Here is a 19,715-nt window from a genome sequence, read left to right as displayed (position 1 = left end):
CATATTTACTAATATGATGGGTTAAATGGCTGCTGATTGGTTTTTTTAAAAATCATCAACCTGCCAGCCAATGATCGTGGCCGGCAGGTTGCTGACGAAATACTCTGCTGCGAAATGCCGGCCCGCGATGCGCATGCGCGGGCCGGCTGTGACGTCATCTCGCGTCTCGCGAGATGACGCGTCCAGGAGGAACAAATCAACCACCTCCCGGACGCATCGGCGCGTTAGGCGGTCGGGAGGTGGTTAAAGAGACCAACTGCCTAAAGAGACCTATTGGCAGTGCTCCACAGTATGGAGACTTAGTAGCAATGCTCCAGAGAACAATCTCACTAGCCCCCACCTTTTGGAAGTGGCTCACTAGAGTCAAAGTCTTGGTTATTTTCCCTCGTCATTTCCCAGACTTGCATTTAGTGGTTTCCATTATGCTATGTGGTATTTTTGACAGCCACACTTTAACATTGCCACATTGGAACCATAGGATAAAGAATTCATCATTATAAACAGAAGCCATAACACTTGTGGGCTGAAAGGTCCACCATTTGACATTTAGTTATTGTGTTTTAGTCTGTTATGTATTTGGCAACACTGTGAACACAGGGTTTCCAAAATTCAAAATCTTGTAGGAATTTTTTTTTTTTAAATAAACTCATCTGTTAAAATTATTTCTAGAAATGGATATGATGGATTCCAGCTTACAAAAGAAAAATTCAGAGATCGAAATTACATTTGTAACTGAAAACTTACTGTTAAAATAGGCGTTTCATTTAATGTCACAGAATTTAGGAAGTTGGTTAAGACCTGGCTTTTTGTGTAGGATGATAGGATGACGCAGGGGCCCACCAATATAGCCGTCGACAAGCTCTTCGATCGGATTGAGTTCCTCTAGAGCGCTATACAAGGACTTAGTAACATAACATAACATAACAGGGCATGATAACACAGGAATTGCAAAAAAGGAAAAAATAAAATAAAATACAATGAGTTCCTATAGCCAAGATAGTCCTAAGGTGTGGGAACATCAACGACAGTTACATTCACAAAAGACTTTCCTGTCGTTTCAACATGAAAAAAAGGCAAAGTCAAGTAACTCTTAAAGCACTGAAAGCTGAAAAGATCACTTCTATACCTGACAATCATGCTGAACCATCTGTTGGCCCCTAAAGACCACAATATCAAATATTCCAGAAGCAACCCAGCAGATGCCATCTCAATATCTAAGCACCCACTTAGCAAATAAGATGCTATCAAACTCAAATGCAAACAGTTTTCTTCCAAGTTTATTAGCCGTTGTGCTTAAAACAATCTCATAGACAATCCCTCCCTCAAGCCAACCCTACAACACCACTCAATTAATGGCAAACATTTCTGAAGACACCTATATCAAAGTCAAAGCAAATGCAACAACTCCAGCACAAATGTTAAGCAGCATGCCATTATCAATCATCTCTAATCATACTTTTCCTGTCCCGTTACGAGCATCACAGACTCCCATAGTTGAGGTGGAAAATGCATCTAATTATACTTTACCTGTCCAGGTACAAGCAACACAAACTTCCCGAGTTGAGGTGGACACTGCATCTAATCATATGTTACCTGTTCAGACAAAAGTAACAAATATCCCAATATTTAAGGTGGAGATTTCATCTAATTGTACAATAACCATCCAAGTACAAGCAACACAGACTCCCACATCGGAGGTGGAGATTTCATCTAATCATACACGGACTCATATAGTGGAGAATGCAAATGTAGAAAATACGAGCACCACTTTTACTGATCTAAAATATAAAGCAACTTTGATTCAAAGTCCAAACTTGGCTAAACCCTCCAAGATATGATTTACACCATTCAGAAGATATTATCAGCAGGCATTCCAGTAGCTACATCTACAGTTACTGCTTTCACAAGTAACTGAAAGCAGAACAATGTTGGCATACTAACAAAAGCCTATAAAAGAAGAGTCCAATGTGTTTACCCTCCAGTACCCAAGCATAGAACTTTCCGTTTTTTTACGATAAGGGATCCACTCCAAAATCAGCATTCTTATTCCATACAGTACTCCTGTTATCCGGGCTACACAATGTCTGCAGGTGATGTGTATAGTTTTTGCATGGACAGTGGAGAGTGGAGTGGACTTACCCCAGTTTGCGAAGACTAGTAAAGAATATACCAACTGTTGTGTTTCTGTCAGAGAACTTCAAGGTGATGTCTGATAATTTGTAGTACTTGACAATGATCGATATATCATTTTACATTAACCTTATTTTCTAGCTGCCTTTAGTTTAACTTTCCTTACCCGAAAGCGCTCTGTTCATGTAAACCACATCAGTTCCCCATAAATATGTCTTAAATTAAAACAATAATTAGGAGGACAGGGAGGAGGGGGATGCAGCTGCAGTTTTCTCACACTCTCTCTAATAGACTGAATGCTGTGAGAAGGGAGGAGAAGAAGCAGTGAGGATACATTTTATTGACTATAACTCCTTTTTTGTCCTGGACAGATATTTTTTGCAGAATTCCAGGGATTCAATAGAGGCCATTTTGGCACTATATAGATAAAAACCAAAAGGGGCCCAGCATGCATGTGGAACCTACACTTCCTGAATTTCATGGTCTCTGTCATGGCACATAACAGGTGAATTTAGTGTTAGGTTCCCGTCTTACAGAGATCGCCTTAATGTGCGGCAGACGGGCTCAAATATTTTTGTACAAAATATATTTGCCAAACGGCTCTAATTTATTAGCATAGCATTTGCAATGTAATATGTCTTTGTACTTTATTTAGGTTGTAGAGTGCTGTTGCACTATGTTGTTCTATATGTTTTTAGCCATAGCAACGTGCACCTACGCATTGGGATGTGCTGACTAACCCCCTTTTCTTTATCCTCTGGATAGGTCATCAGCATCTGATCAGTGGGGGTCTGTCACCTAGCTGTTTGAGGAGGCATGGGCATGCGCAGTAGTGCTACGGCCATCTCCCTGCTCATCAAATATTGAAACTCAGCCTGTCACTACCAGAGCTTTGAGACGTTCTCACAGCTCTGTGTCTCCACCCCTGTGATGATGTCACTTAGAGTTTGGAGGTGTTCTCACTGTTCTGTTTCTCCGCCCCTGTGATGAGGTCTTTACTCCCAGCTGTTCCTCCTGCGTTTGATTTCCCTGCCTTTAAATCACCCCTCCTCCTATTGCAGGGCGTGGATTATATTTCTCTTTTCAGTTGTAGCTCTGCCTTGAGTATCTTCACTTGTTAAGCTATTAGTTCTCTGGACCTGTGTTCTGTTGCTGCAAGCACTCCGGATATTGCCAGCGGCCCTTGGATCAGTCTTCTCTGCGGCTGCAGCTCCATCAGCTAAGTGTGCAGACTTTGTTGTGTACCTGGTGATTTTCTGACTGGATCTGAGGTGGCCACGGTTCCCTCCATATTCTGAGCAGGGCATCGGTGGCCGTGCCCCTTCCACTATTGTAGGGGTTACAGGGCTCATCAGTCTTAGGCACGCGGGCATGCCTCGTTCCACCACATGGATCTGGGCATGTGCTTTAGCAGCATAGGGAGAGTGTTGAGGGTCTGACAGGGGTCACCCTTTCTCTTCCCTAGTTTGGGTCCGGTCAGTAGCTCTTTTTACTGTGTATGCTCTTGTTACCCTTAAACAGCCGTGACACAGCCCTATTCACTCTAATGGGGCTGAGCTGCACCTAGGCCATGTGAGCAATGAATGTGACGTCACATAACCTTGGGAAAGCTGAGAGGCGGCCGCGGCACTACTGCGAACACTGATGCCTTCTTAAACAGTTGATCCTGGGTGTCGGACACCCTCTAATCGTGTACCTTTTTACTTTGTTTTACTATAACTATTTACTTATTATAATTATTATAATTATTTTATAGGTTGTGTGTCTTATTATCTTGTTGATATGTGGCAGAGCAGTGTGCTGTCTTAGGCTACTTTCACACTTGCGGCAGAGTGATCCGGCAAGCCGTTCCATTGCTGGAACTGCCTCCCGGATCCGTCAAAACGTATGCGAACTGATGGCATTTGTAAGACTGATCAGGATCCTGATCCGTCTTAAAAATGCATTGAAATGCCGGATCCGTCTTTCCGGTGTCATCTGGAAAAATGGATCCAGCATTTATTATTTTCACATTTTTTTTCGGTCTCCGCATTCAAAATACTGGAATGCCGGATCCAGCACTAATACATTCCTATGGAAAAAAAATGCCAGCATGTGTTCAGTTTTTTTTGTCCGGAGATAAAACTTTTTCTCTGTCCTGATCAGTCAAAAAGACTGAACTGAAGACATCCTGAACAGATTGCTCTCCATTCAGAATGTATGGGGATAAAACTGCTCAGTTCTTTTCCGGTATAGAGCCCCTAGGACGGAACTACATGCCGGAAAAGAAAAACGCTAGTGTGAAAGTACCCTTACATGTTTCTGCAACAGTTTGTAGATTACTAATGTGTCGATGTTAAAGCACTGTACTACACCTTTAAATGGGTTGTAGGTGGTCCTTCATTAAAAAGGATGGGGCTGAGCTACAATACCACACAAACTCCATGGACATGTTTGGCATGGTTTCTGGTAAAATGCAGCCATTTTTTCTAGTTCTGTACAACCCCTTTAACAAGATTCCTCTTTTTTTTTACCACAAAAATTATATAAATGAATATTTACTTCTTTACTTGTACTATTAACATTTTTACATAAATTTAGTACATTCAGTAAGTGGAGTCGTCTCATCCCAAGCAACCTGTTAAATAAAAAGAGCCAAGACTCCAGTAATATCATCTGTTTGTTGCTGTTACTTGCAGATTTTTCCTACAGTGGCCAGTACAGATGAGCAGCATCATTTGTGAATATGCACATGGTGTATATTGTGCATGTTTTTTTCCGTATGGATTTTCGCAGCGTAATACAGTAACCACTTAGTAGATGAGATTTTCAAAATCTCATGTATATGGTATGAACATTTTTCAATGAGGAATGTGAAATCTAGAGCAAGTTGTTTGCGATTTTCAGTGCAGATTTCACTCTGCAATACAAAGGGTGAGATCTGAGGCAAATCTGCAATGGAAATCTATATTGTCATGTACCACAGGGTGCTTACACACCTCAATTTGAAACTTAAAAAAAAAACACTGGAATAAGCATTTACATATTTTTGGGGTGGCCATCTGCAATTTTGTAGCATTTTTTTTCGCACATTTTCACTAAGGCTCCTTATGCCTGTTTCTGGCATACAAAAAGTAGCAAGACCACCTGAAAAAATTTTGTTGCACGCAGTTTTTTACGTCACCCACGACACTGGGGAGTGGCAGGGGCGTGGAGTAAAGGATTGAAAACTACTCCAGTTAGGGACTTGAGTAGTTCTGAACCTAGGTGCACAGACTGCTGAAGGATGCGCCTATTTTAGGACGAGGCCTGTGCCTAATCATAAATTAGGCACATCCTCCAGCAATGCAGGGGCTATCAAAGACTGGAGTAAAACTAGCATTTTTTTTACCATATAGAGATGTTGGCAAAACGCCTGAAAAATAGGGTAAAAGCTACAGTATGTTGAAAAGGAGCAAGAGAGAAAAAAAAATGCAACCTACTGAGCGAAAAGGCCAGGAGCAAAAAATGCTTGTGTGTGGCCTGCGTTTCATATATCCCCCTTCGGACAATATCTGGACCTGGCATTTTACTGCAAAAAAACTGAGTAGAAAAAGCAAAAGTGCCAGAATACGGCACTAAAAAAAACTACATTTGAAATCAGCTTCACATGTCTTACATGTGGCCTTTCAGATAAATGCATGGTCAGACACATCGCATGGCCTGAGTGAGAACTGACTGGTGTCTAAACTACTTAGAAAAGACTGGACACGTATAGAAGTTACTCTGCAAATAAAGCAATGAAATACAAAAAAACAAAAACAAAACAAAAAAACATTACAGGCCCAAATATACAGAATATTTCCACCAGCCTAGGGCAACAGATCAGGGGAATATAGACAAGTATACATAGCAAAGATATATTTCAGAGTATTCCATTATATAGATTCATGCAGTATTCATTTGTAATAAAAATAAAGACGATTTAATTGAATATTGGTTTATTAGAGACAAATTGTAAGAAAAAGAAATACACATACACGCATTTCTGCAAGTAAATGGAAAACAAGCTAAACACGTCATATGAAATGTTCAGTAGTCAGAAAACTTTTTTGATTATTTCTTCACACATTCAATATATACTATATGCATAACAGCAGTTAGATTCTGTACATTCAGTGTCACTGAGGAGCGCACACGGCGCTCTCACTAGTCATCACCTAGCCTATATATAATATACAGAAATTGTAAATGAATGTGCAGCTGCATCTGTCATTGCATGTTTCTAGTCTGTGACAGAAGTGTATTATAGGGAACCTGTAACCTGGTTTGGGACCACTAAACCACCAGCATGCTGTTATGCAGCTGGGGATTATTGTCCTAATCCTGCCCATAGAGGACTCCATCCCTCCATGCCAAGAATAGAATATGTCAATTGAACTTACCAGGAGAAGGGTCTGGTACTTTTCTTCAGCAGCAACGGGTCCACGTTTCACTGCGCATGCACATGTAATTGGGGTGCAACTGCAGTGAAGCAAGGTGTGCTGACCTCAGGTGCAGCACAGTATACAAGCCGTGGATGCCACTGGTGAAGAATCTGCGACTCTTCCCCAGGTAACTTCAACTGTCATTTACTACTCCTTGCAGGGACAGATGGCAGGTTTGGGACCCTAAACCTCTGCAGCATAACATGGTGGTGGTTTAATCAGCAGGGGTTCTGGCTGTTGGACCCCCACCAATCTGATATTGATGACCTATCCCGAGGATAGATCATCAGCATCGTGAAAAACTAAGAAATCTGGACAACCCCTTTAGGAATGGCCACACCTGCCTTAAACTTTAGCACAGTACCACAGATTATTCCCAGATCCAAAGAAAATTTAAGATAGCTCATCCTACGAGTACCGTACATGTATCTGCGGAACATAAATTTTGCAACACAATTAAAATCAAATTAATTTTAGATTGCCATTTTCCCATACAGAAAAACAAATGTATAAACAGATTTATAAAACCAAACTGACTATTAGAGCTGGATGCAGATTCCCATTACTGATCAATATTACTGTTGCTGAAGAGAACATGACATTTACTTATAGTATAGCAGCAATTCTGCAAAAGAACACATGCAGGTTGCAGAAATACATTAGATGGCTTTTCTAACAAGATCGTCAGAAGGTAACACTCTTAGCTGCAGCACCTAACTATGTACACGATTTTAAGCCATATTTACTTCCTTGCTACTGAACAATTGGGAATTCCATGAAAATCTGAGATTTGCACAGGCAGTAAGTACCATTGGTATTCAGAAGACTGTTGTGTGAGTGAGCTATAAGACTGTGTCTTATAAGAATCCTGGGGCTGTAAGCGGGCATCCAGGGGCCCAACTACACCCTCTAATGGCAGGAGCTTCTTGACTGTACCGTCTCCCCCATTACATTATTGTTTGCAGGTATAAATGATCCATGGTTCTATGTATTAAGGATAACTAAAAAGTGTAACTATACTTTAACATAACTCATTAGTACATGAGAATATATGAAACTCTATAATAAACCTTATTAGTTAAAAGTCGCGTTAACCTCATATTCTAGTTGCCTTTAGTTTAACTTTCCTTACCCAAAGGCTCTCTGCTCATGTAAACTCCATCAGTCCCCCATAAATATGTCTTAAATTAAAACAATAATTAGGAGGACAGGGAGGAGGGGGATGCAGCTGCAGTTTTCTCACACTCTCTCTATAAGACTGAATGCTGTGAGAGGGGAGGGGAAGCAGCAGTGAGGATACATTTTATTGACTAGATCTCCTTTTTTGTCCTGGACAGATATTTTTTTGCAAAATTTATGGTTATGAATTTAAGGAAATATCTAACGACTAAAATAAAAAAAAAATATTTAAAAGTCACTAAAATATTGGTAATTTATAATTCTCTTCTCTTGTCCCCTGTCCTCTCATTGGCAGCAGCAGCACAGGGGGAGGGAGACACTGCCTCCTTCTCCCCTGTGCTGCTGAGGGAACACGGAGAGCGCTGTCAGCAGCGCGATCTGTGTTCCCAATACATTATCGGAATATCGGCAAAATAGATGTCGATACCGATAACTGTCAAAATACTGAATATCGGCCGATAATATCGGTAAAACCGATAATCGGTCGATCCCTAGTGCTTGGTATTGAAACTCAGCCCTATTCACTCAATGAACGTGATTGACGTCAAATGACCTAGGGAAAGCTGAGAGGTGGCTGCGGCACTACTGCAAACACCGATGCCTTCTTAAACAGTTGATCCTGGCTGTCGGACCCCCACCGATCGGATACTGATGACCTATTCTAAGGATAGGTCATCAATAGTAAAGTCTCAAAACACCCATTCAATGTGAACTAGGTAAGGCTTAGTGCACATATTCATGACCTGATATAGCAGGCAATTATCGTGAACCATGGCTTCCCAATAATTGCCTGCTCATCAGTGGAGGATGCAGCAATCACCTCCACTGTATGGAGATCAGTGATGGCTACTGCCATCGCTAGTCCTCATACAGATTTATTGTTTCTGGCCCACAGATCGCTGTTTACATAGCATGATCTCCTGCCCAGAAACATAGATTTCACCCGATGAAGGAGCATTTTGCTCATATGATCTGCGGCACCTTTACACAGGCCAAATGTCAAGAATGAGCGTTCATACTAACATTTGTTCCCGACAACTGCCCTGTGTAAATCATTTTAGCAAGACACTGTACCCATGTAATATTATACTGCTGGCTATAGCGCTCCGTCTCTGTGAGAGAGTAGGGACCATGGGGAACAGTTTCTGTAAGAGAGGGGCTCATGGGCAGCAGCCTGCACGAGACAGAGGGCATTGGGTGCAGTCTGGAAGATATGTGGGGCATAACAGCAGTCTGTGTAACAGTGAAGGGGCCATAGGGAGCAGTCTGTGTAAGAGGATAATATCTGCTACTAAAGGGACAATGATGGAGCCTGGAGGTGTGAGTAACCCATTGGATACCAGTTGTGTTACCTTAACCCTTTCTCTGCACTAGACCACCAGGGATGCTGACATTAACCCCCTCACTACCCTAAACCCCCAGGGATGCAGACATTAACCCCTAATCTATTCTCAGTCTTCCTACTACAGACAATAATGGAGCCTGGAGTAGTGAATAACCCACTGGAAACAGGTTATGTAACCTTAACCCTTTCTCTGCTCTAGAGATAAACTTTTCTCTGCTCTAGAAGATCAGGTAAACTCTTTCTCTGCCCTAAGTCACTAGGGATACGGACACAAAACCTCTCACTATTCTAGACCACCAGGGATGCATTCACCAGACAATGATAGAGCCTGTAGAGGTGGACACAAGTTATATAACCTTAACCCTTTCTCTGCACTAGACCGCCAGAGATGCAGATATTAACCACTTTAATACCCTTGAGAATCAGGGTTGCCGTCATTAATCCTGTCACTGCCCTAGACCACTAGGGCTGCAGACGTTAATACCTTCTAAGCTCTAGACCCCAGGAATGTTACCATAAACCAGTCAACTTCCATAGCTAATCTATGGAAAATGATGTAGCACTATAGGCTATATTTATTTTCTGCTGCTTTGGACTGCCCAGTTTAGAAGAACGGCTCCCTAGTCACTAACTTCCCTGCTCACTAGTTATAAAGGGAGTACTGCTGGGAGAGAAACACCACATTAAGTTATACGATAATTAATCTCCACCCATAGTAGGAAAGTAAAAGAGAATTTTAGTTGGAAATAATTCATTATGTGACCCAACTAAAGTGAAAAAAGTATAAGAATAATATTACTAGTTATACTGTATTTAAGTCTCGGTTATTACTTATGTGTACAACATGAAACCCAAGGTTCTCTTGTATTCTACTTAACAAGGATTCTTTTATTATGTCTAAATATATTAACCAAAAATATATTAACCAGTTTAATAACAAACTAAGATCATAAAATATTCTATATATTACAATAAAATATTATGTGAATATTTTTTCTAGTAAAATTCTGGTTTTCCACCTCCCAATACTTACAAGAACAGTTTTCAGCTGAAACTATAATTAAAAAATTTCCGCTGGAATAACTTGCCTGTAATTTTGCAGTAACAAATGAGAATTTCTTGCATTGCTTACAAGCGAGACCAAGACCAAAAACAAGGCATTCGTGTAGCTGAAGCACAACTACAGTATTTGGTTCAAAACGTTATATTTAACCCTGACGGTTCACTGCATCATACAACTAGAACTTGGTAAAAAATCTTGCAAGTAAGTGGCCACAGCCTTGGTCAGGTAAGTCATTGTACCAAAGGCACCGCTAGGAGCGCTGTCATACAAGAAATTGCAGATCCCAGTTGCTGGATCCTGATCGAGGTAAAAATCTCCAGCTCCCAAGGCTTTCTGTGAAACAAAAGAGACACAAGTTTGGATTCCAGATATAAATGAAATGGTTCGATGAGCAGAATGTATACTGGTAAAGGTACAGTTTTATGGAGAGTATTATCACCTATTCTTTATACAAGGTTGAAACACAAAAATAATATTCAAATCAACTCCTGGGCCTTCAATCTAAATTTTCCTACCAAAGGCACAAAGAGAGACTAATTCTCATAACAAAAACGATTTAAAAACATTAGAAAATATGTGATCTTTATACAATAAAACATATTATACTGGATGGGTGCATTGAATAGGAGCAGCTGTACAGTAACCAACCCTGGCGACCAGTGAATTCAAGTGTGTAGTTCCGATGCCTCTTTCCGCCGCTCCTGCAAACATCTGATATTGATGACCTACCCAAAGGATAGGTCGTCAATAGTTCAGTTCCAGAGAAGCCCTTTAAAGGGATTGTCCAGTCCCATAATTAGGCTTTTCTGTCTGCCCAGAGTACCCCAAGCACTACTTAAATTTACCCCTATAACTGTTTTTCATGTCAGCGCTTTCCTTCCCCTGTTCCAAGCATCACTGCATTCGGCCATGATGTTTACATGCAGAACTTCCTGATCATCATCGGCTTTCTGATGGGTTTACTTACCAAACCCAACATACTTTTCTCTGTAATGTTTCTCAGGGCTTGCTCTGTCCATCTCTGCCGTACTTAGGCCCCCTACATCTCCCCCCTCCATGTTAGTTAGGCGGAGCAAGCCCTGTGAAACATTCCCAACATCTCTTCCATGACGGTGTTTAGATATTCTCTCTATACCCTGAAAAGGGAATGAATTAGTACAATCCCCAAATTCCTGTACAGGCGATACGTTCCACACTATCGTCGATGTACCGCCCTCACCAGATAATCTGACCAAGGAAAGGGCTGGTTGGATGTGAGGTCTGTGCGTATGCTAATACAAGACATTTTCAGATAATAACAATATAATGCACAGCATAAAAAGTTTTATGAACTGTGATACAGACAGGCAGAACGCATTTCACATATTTAAAAAGGGCACTGAAAAGCGTATGGAGTAGAAAAACAATTTTGTAGAGATCATTCCGTTTTCAGGAAATAAAGAGAATATCTAAACCCCGTCATGGAGGAGACTGGCAGAAATTGAGAAGCCTTCTGGACCATGCAATGGCAGACAAGACAGCCAGTCTGCTTAAATCTTAAAAGGGATTCAATGTATCTCTATTAGCAAAAATATCACAGAATAATCTGCTAGCTTTATCGAGTATGTCATATGGTATAATTGTATAATGTGTGGGTGCATCCTGGGTTCTTGTTCCTATCTGATCATGGGTGATGTTGCTTAGTGTGATACTAGTCTTGCTATATGTCGTGAAAAAGAACCTGTCTGTTTGAAACGCGTAGACTGCAGACTGTATTTCTTTATTTTTTGCATATTTAATAGTCATTGGATTTCAAAAAGCACAGAATTTTTCTCTTAATGCTGCCATGGGTTGGCGGTTTTCAATGCTTCGGCCGCGGACTACAGGCTAATACTGTGGAGCCAAGGCTACTTTCACATCTGCACTTTCCCTTTCCGCTATTGAGATCAGTCATAGGATCTCAATAGCGGGGGTAAACTCTGCCGTTTTGTCCGCATTCATTGTCAATGGGTACAAAACTGAACGAAACAGAGTGCACCAGAATGCATTCCGTTCCGTTTGGTCGCATCCCCATCGCAGACAGGATAACACCGCAAGCAGTGTTTTTCGTCTGTGATGTGAAGCAAGACGGATCCAACCTGACTCACAATGTAAGTCAATGGGGACGGATCCGTTTTCTCCGACACAAAAGAAAACGGATCCGTCCCCCGTTGACTTTCAATAGTGTTCATGACGGATCCGTCATTGCCATGTTAAAGATAATACAAGCAGATCTATTCACAACGGATGCAGACGGTTGTATTATGACGGAAGCGTTTTTGCTGTTCCATGACGGATCCAGCAAAAACGCTGGTGTGAAAGTAGCCAGTTTTATCCTAATGCATTCTGAATGGAGAGCAATCAGGATGTCTTCAGTTCAGTCACTCTTACGGTATTTGGCCAGAGAAAATACTGCAGCATGATGAGGTATTTTCTCAGTCCAAAATTCCGGAACACTTGCCGGAATCGGCATTATTTTCCATTGAAATGCATTAATGCTGCATCCAGCACCAAGTGTTCCGGAAAAACGGATCCGGTTTTCCGGTCTGCGCATACCTTTAAAAATGCAAAAAAAATTAAATATCGGATCCGTTTTTCCGGATGACACCGGAGAGACGGATCCGGTGTTTCAATGCATTTGTTAGACTGATCCGCATACGGATCAGTCTACGAATGCTATCCATTTGCACACGGATTTCTGGATCCGGCAGGCAGTTCCGGCGACGGAACTGCCTGCCAGATCTTCACAACGCAAGTGTGAAAGTACCCTTGGGTGGTGAGCATAGTATATGTACTTTTTTATCAAGTAATCTGTACCTGGTCCTGAAGAAACAGATCACTGGCCATGTGCACAATACGATCCACGAGGATGATCCCACCAATGCTGTCAACATCCATATCTGATACCAATGTAAGTACATGTATTGCTTCCACTAGCAGCTGTCTGTACTCCGGCTGAGGAACATGGTTGAGGACAGACTCGACGTGTACAGCAAATTTGATTTCATAAGCAGTCATCTGATTGAAATAAAAGACTTTCAAGTATTATAACATATTTGTAAAGACTAAACACATCATGCCATACCCAAGCCAAATGCCAAGCAGGGAGCATATGCTTTTCTATGACGGACTTTTTTACTTTTATATGTCACCAATGTGCGGGTTAAACTTTGGGACCATGTATTCCCTGCAGCTCACTTGGCTTTCTTATAAAACAGCACCTCACAGAACCTACCAACAAACCCTGCCACAATCGGATAATGATTCATATTGATTATACAGTATGTTAACCGTTGGAAATGGTCTTTATTGATTGACCATTTAAAGAGGACCTGTCACCACAACATGCAATGCACTCTGAAAACACCATGTTACAGAGCAGGAGGCACGGAGAAGATTGACATATATTTTTGTTGGAAAAGATTCACAAAAATCTGCAATGTATACATTTTTTTTTTTTTTTACTTTTTTTGAAGCCCTGTGAATACCTATCGGTACAAGATGGAGGTGTTATCAGTGACTGATGGCATTGTGTGTATAATGTGCATAGAGAGATAGCTGTCAGTCACGGATATCACCTCCTCCCTGTACCGATAGGTTTTCACAGGGCTGCAAAAAAGCAGAGATATAAAATGTATACATGACAAGTTTTACTGAATCTTTCCACAAAAAAACTACATATCAATCTGCTCGGCTCCTCACGCTCTATAACATGGTGCTTTCATATTAGAACTGCATTTTGTGGTGATAGGTCTTCTTTAAAGGGAATCGGTCATATTAAACATGGTTTATGAGCTGCAGACAGTATGTTATAGAGCAGAAGGCGCTGAGAACATTGATCCATAGTTATTTGGGCTTTGAAGTTGAGGCGGTCCTATCAGTGACGGACAGTCTTTTCCCTATATAACTGTGCATACACTCATAGTTCCTTGACTCCAAAGCCCAGAACAAGCAGGAATTTAAATTAATAAATTACAAATTATACTGAATCATTTCCCATAAAACTATATATAAATCTGTTCTTTAACATGCCACCTGCAGATTACAATGCATTTTAATGATGACAGGTTCTCTTTAAAGCATCTAATAGGAGTATTCATCTGCTCCAGTTTTACGCCATGATGTTTTACCAGTAATCAGAAAGTAACAATGAAGTGGTGTTATATATTCAACTTGTAATAGATTAACATAGAAACATAGAATGTGTTGGCAGATGAGAACCATTTGGCCCATCTAGTCTGCCCAAGATTCTTCAAGTATACTTCATGGACAAAATATATTGGACATTACCTCTCTTGTGCTTGAAGAAGGAAGGACGTATCCATCAATAGACAAACCATGACACTGAAGAAGACATAATATGGAAAAAGGTAAAAAATTAATTACACCAAATCTAAAAATATGTATAAGAATAGTCATATATTATTTCAGCTAAAGTCAAAAGTTTAGGTTGAAGCAGTATCCATTACTAGTGTAAGACGGTCACAATGGGATGAGAACATTGTCAATGTCATCAGCCGCCATGTGCAAATTTGAAAAGTATGTATGTTTTTTTGCTACGGATGCCTTTCTGAAGCACTTGGGTGAAAACTACTGTATGTGACGTGGAGAATGATTTCTCATGAATAGCTTTTGTACTGGGTTTGGTAAGACATAATGATGGTGTGTATGAGGTCTCAGATATAAGGCTACTTTCATACTGACGTTTTGGCTTTCCCTTCAGGGCTCTCACAAGCGGTCCAAAACGGATCAGTTTTGCCCTAATGCATTCTGAATGGATAAGTATCCGCTCAGAATGCATCAGTTTGCCTCCGTTCCGTCTCCATGCCGCGTTTTGGTGCCCATCTGACGAAACTGAGCCAAACATTCTGACACACAATGTAAGTCAATGGGGATGGATCCGTTTTCTATGACACAATAGAAAACGAATCCGTCCTCCATTGACTTTCAATGGTGTTCAAGACAGATCCGTCTTGGCTATGTTAAAGATAACATAAACGGATCCGTTCTGAACGGATGCAGACAGTTGTATCATCTGAACGGATCTGTCTGTGCAGATCCATGACGGATCCGCACCAAACGCGAGTTTGAAAGTAGCCTAAGAAAATGTAGGCAAGACAAATCATGGTAGACCAAAAATATAACTAAGCAGGCTATAGCCCAGCCCCTTTAAATGTAATCAATTACTTACTTTCTGGAGAAGATTCCACACTTTTTGATAGAACCCGAGAGGCACCCTGTTGATGGCTCCATCTAACCTTCTTCTTCTGAGCCATTGGCCTTGGTGATCATCCCAAACAAGCTGGGTTCCAGTGGAAGCAGTAGGAGACATAGTTCCCGTAGGAGAGGAAGGACTACTACATCTCTGTAACAAATATGAAAAAATAAATTATGATTTCACTCCTTCCTCTTAGCCATCATACTGATCCAGGATTTGTGTTTTATTAAGGACAGAAGGGAGTAATTATTTCCAGCAAGCCATAAAGTGGGAAAGAAGATTAGACCCATGTGACAACTTTTTTTATGAGGTTGTGCACATTTCTGATTTTATGAGGATGCACTGGGCCTTTCCCTGGAAGGGGTCTTGAACTATACATCCTTCAAAAGCTTCAATATTCAAAAATCTTCAGGTACAAAATACATAGATTAATTGAAGAATTAATACACAAGAAACAATTAACATAATAAATTAAAATGTGTGATAAAATGATCATATAATGCCAGACAGACACGACACAAAATACACAAATGGATTTCGAGGCAGCCTAGAAACCTACGATTTAGGTGTGTACCTATAAAACCAAAACCATTTAGGCATAGTAGCTTCTCTGCAGGTCGCAATATTGATTACTTTTGTAAATTACTTTAAAAGGGCACTCTTACTTAGCATTTGTCCATGGACACAATCATCATCCATGAATATATATTACATAAGAGGCATTTTTCTTTAAGAAAAATGAAGCATTTTCCAGGTCACATGATTATTTTGGGCCTGGAATATACTTACTTGGTTTGGTGTATGAAAAAAACCAAAGTGTGGCCCACATGTTTCAGGCCATTCTACAGCAGTGAGATTACGTGAGCAGCACTCACTTTACAATGAAGAATACTATATGATTGGACTAGAAACTGAAAAAGGCAATCTAAGGAAAGAACTGGTGGTTTTACCGTCGATCTCGATGAGTAGATGCTGCTGCTTACAGAATGACCATACAAGAACTATAGGAGAACACAGAAAATAATGCTGGTGAAAAATAAATCTAACAGATGCGAAAAAGATCCTACACATGGGAAGCAGATCGAAAGATGCAGGTCCATGAAGGGGCTGTTAGTAGAGATTAGTTTATTAGTGAATAGCTCGTATGACATGAACTTTACATGACTTTGTCAAGTAGTGTATTAAACAGGTCTACCACAATGTAGTTAGCCTTATAGCTCATCCTATATAAATGAGGCCTAAACAAATACAGTACAATCCAATATGGTATATTTTAGGTTTCTGCCATTTAAAAGGGAAGATATAACCTGACTGACTGCACAGCCTCACATGAGATGCTGCGTATACACTATAATAAATTCCATAGAAAATATTATTGAACAGAATTTTTTTTTACAAATGGGATCATTTGTAAAAATTTTTGCTGCTTCAGGTAGAATGCAGACGACTATTAACAACAGCCTGAATTCTGCAAATAGAAGTTGTTTTTTGGTTTCTAAATCATGATGACCTATCCTCACAATAGGTCATCAATATCAGATCTGTGTATATTTCATGTATTTTATAATGTGTTGGGGGGCACTCCTTTAAAGTGTTTTTCTAATACATTGTATTACAGAATTACAGTATATTGACTTAAAGGCTATGTACAACTTTAGGGGCAATTTTTTTTTATTATTGCAGTGTACTCATTTTGAGCTAAACATTTTTTAAATTGGTCTTTGTATTTTTAATAAAGTCCTTTTTTCTGTACATAGCTGACATGTTCTAGTACCACCCTTTGGATTTTCTGTCCTTTCCGTCAGACCAGGAGCTGACGGACTCTATCTCTTCTCTCTGACCTCCTAAACACTCATTATAGCTTAGTTCTTATCTTACTGATAGGACTGTGGCTTAAAAAAGTGTTTATGACCTCTCAGTAACTTAGAGATGAGGTTTATTAGATGACTGGCACAAAGTGAAAGCAGGATTCACACAGCTAGAAAAACTGTTAATGGTTAATAATTTGTGACAGAACGGCTCAATATTTTTAAAAGGCCAATTGAAAAAAAAATTTTTTTAGCCGAGTAAAAAACTCAAATCATAAAAAATTTCCTCCAAAAGGTGTACAAAGCATTTCAGTGTTTCCTTAGGAGCTCTCTAACTGTGAGCTTCGCTAAAAAAAAGTTCTGTCTTTAGTGTCTACTAAATTTACTATTAAGATGTCCCAGCTCCTGCTTCCACAAATTTCTAAAATATATTTTACAAAAAGAATGTGCATTTACTTGCCTGTCTGACTTGCTGCCAGCTCTAACCATTAGCAGCCTATTCTCCTCTCTGTACAGTGATCAGCACCAACACACAGGAACATAGAGCACTTAATGCCAGCGCTGATCACTGCAGTTCCGTTTCTCTCAGATAGAAGGGAACGAGGCTGCAGCAATCAGCAATGACACACCGGGCACTGTATACCTACAGTCATGGCTGATTACTACAAATGGAGAAGAACTGGCTGGCAACTATCAGCGGTGGCAGTAAATCAGATAGGAAATCAGTAAAATGCACAGTTTTTTTTTTTTTGGTAAATTACATTTTATTACATTGTGGAGGCAGGAGCTGGAGCATGGAGACCAGAGACAGGCTGATAAGTCTGCTTCTGCATCTTCAGGGTTCAGTAGAATGTTGAAGATGGAATTTCCTTAGCAACACTCAGTTAGAGGGTTGCTAACAGAACACTTTACAGCCAATTTTTCCTAATAAAAGTCAACATTATTTCTAATGAAGTATATTAGACAAACACTTTAAATCACTGTCCCAACACAAAAAAAAATAATGAAATTGCAGTTATATGTTAAGGAATGTAAGAACTGTAAAGAAATGTAATTTCCTTATAGCACTGTTTCTATCATATATATTAAGGAATTGCTGTTTGTACACTTACATATAAGACTTAAATAAGGGCCATATTCACACTATGTTCTTTGTTCCATAGGATTTCCACTCCTTCGTGACTTTATACAGTACTGGTCATTGCTTCATAAAGAATAGTAGCCATAATGGTAATACGAACAGAGCCTAAGAGGACCAAGTGGTTAAAACAGTTTGAGCTATACAGCCCACAGAACCCGAATTGGGGTTGCTGATCACTGATTCTGTAGTCCTTCTGAATAGAACATATGCAAAATGCAAAGGAGAAAAGCTCTACATGAGCTCTTCTTCAATCTGCATTGCTGCAAGAAGCTATGGAAGTGAGAAAAGAACAGCAATAAAACAGCGTACTCCACAGATAAATCTGCAGAAAAGTGCGTGTACTGGACAGCACAAGTCGTGCTGTTCTCAGCGCTGAAGAATAGCAGGTCAGTTCAATTCCATATGGATTTTTTCAGTCTGGCCAAAGAAAAAACACTACATAAGAGCTGAACAAAGAAGCCCCATGCAGCCAGTAACTCTGTGGCTCTGCCTTGTAAATTTCCCATAATTGTTCTCCGCCTTTTTCTTCACTTTACATAGGAAAAGAATAGCCCCAGGACTGTCTTATGCTATGTGAAGTGAAGAGTCATTGTCGGCCCACAACACTAAGGCACCTGCATGAAAGAAGATCTGCAGAGAATCTGACAAAGACTGCGAAACTAGACTCTACAGACATTGAAAGTGCAATTTGCAGGACTATATGTCCTAGTGTGAAGCCATCAGCTCACTGTACTGCGAGAAGTGAAATCCCAGCAAGGGGCCGCGAGGAAGACAAAGTTATATTAGGCAAACTGCATTCCTGGGTGATGGAGCTAGACAAAAAGCAGAGTGAATAGAGTATACAGTACAATACAATACTGGCCTTGTCCTTCTTTTACTAAGCACCGATATAGACAATCTGTAAAATATGCTAACATGCCCTATGACGTTGCATTCCGGTGTGTAATGGCTTCAAGACAGGAGGCAGCTTGGCAAAGCTTTGAAAAATACCTTTAATTCTTAGGGTACTTTCACACTTGCGGTAAACTTTTCCGGTATTGAGTTCCGTCCTAGGGGCTCAATACTGGAAAAAATGCTGACTTTGAGACTTTGAAATTGTGACTTTGAGGTTTCATAAGCAGTAAGCCATAATCATCCAAATTATGACTAATACTTGAAATATCTCGCTTTGCACATAATGAGTCTATCTCATATGTTAGTTTCATCTTTTAAGTTCCATTACGGAAATAAATGAACTTTGCACGATATTCAAATTTTACATATACACACACACATACATCTTTTGCTGATATATGAGTGGGACATTTCAGAAGATGCCCTTGGTAGTGAATTGTGCCCTGTAACCCCCACTGATTGCAAGAATAAATT

The 19,715-nt window shown here is 40.2% G+C and overlaps 1 protein-coding gene and 1 long non-coding RNA gene across 2 annotated transcripts; one reads left to right on the top strand and one right to left on the bottom strand.

Moving 5' to 3' along the window:
- Positions 1-6,072: 6,072 nt before the first annotated feature.
- On the bottom strand, positions 6,073-15,512 carry LOC122930531 (phosphorylase b kinase regulatory subunit alpha, liver isoform-like). The gene is made up of 4 exons (XM_044283996.1): positions 15,372-15,512; positions 14,471-14,524; positions 12,998-13,198; positions 6,073-10,495 (listed from the first exon to the last, which is right to left on the bottom strand). The coding sequence occupies exons 1-4, from the start codon at positions 15,510-15,512 to the stop codon at positions 10,322-10,324; spliced, it is 570 nt and encodes a 189-aa protein (XP_044139931.1). The 3' UTR covers positions 6,073-10,321.
- A 26-nt stretch (positions 15,513-15,538) lies between these two features.
- On the top strand, positions 15,539-18,764 carry LOC122930532. Its single transcript, XR_006388141.1, has 2 exons — positions 15,539-15,810; positions 18,370-18,764. It is a non-coding gene; the product is annotated as an uncharacterized LOC122930532 (long non-coding RNA).
- The last annotated feature ends 951 nt before the right edge of the window (positions 18,765-19,715 follow it).

The sequence above is a fragment of the Bufo gargarizans genome, chromosome 3 (genome assembly GCF_014858855.1).
Source record: "Bufo gargarizans isolate SCDJY-AF-19 chromosome 3, ASM1485885v1, whole genome shotgun sequence".
Taxonomy (NCBI): Eukaryota; Metazoa; Chordata; class Amphibia; order Anura; family Bufonidae; genus Bufo; species Bufo gargarizans.
The sequence above is the reverse complement of the archived record's forward strand: the minus strand, read 5'-3'. Positions and strand labels throughout refer to the sequence as shown.

Coding starts and splice junctions, on each gene's coding strand:
- LOC122930531 (XM_044283996.1), bottom strand. CDS start 15,512: ATGTCTCCTACTGCTTCCACTGGAACCCAGCTTGTTTGGGATGATCAC. Junction 14,525..15,371: donor TGTGGAATCTTCTCCAGAAA/GTAAGTAATTGA, acceptor TGTCTTCTTCAG/TGTCATGGTTTGTCTATTGA. Junction 10,496..12,997: donor ATCTGTTTCTTCAGGACCAG/GTACAGATTACT, acceptor TTTGTTTCACAG/AAAGCCTTGGGAGCTGGAGA.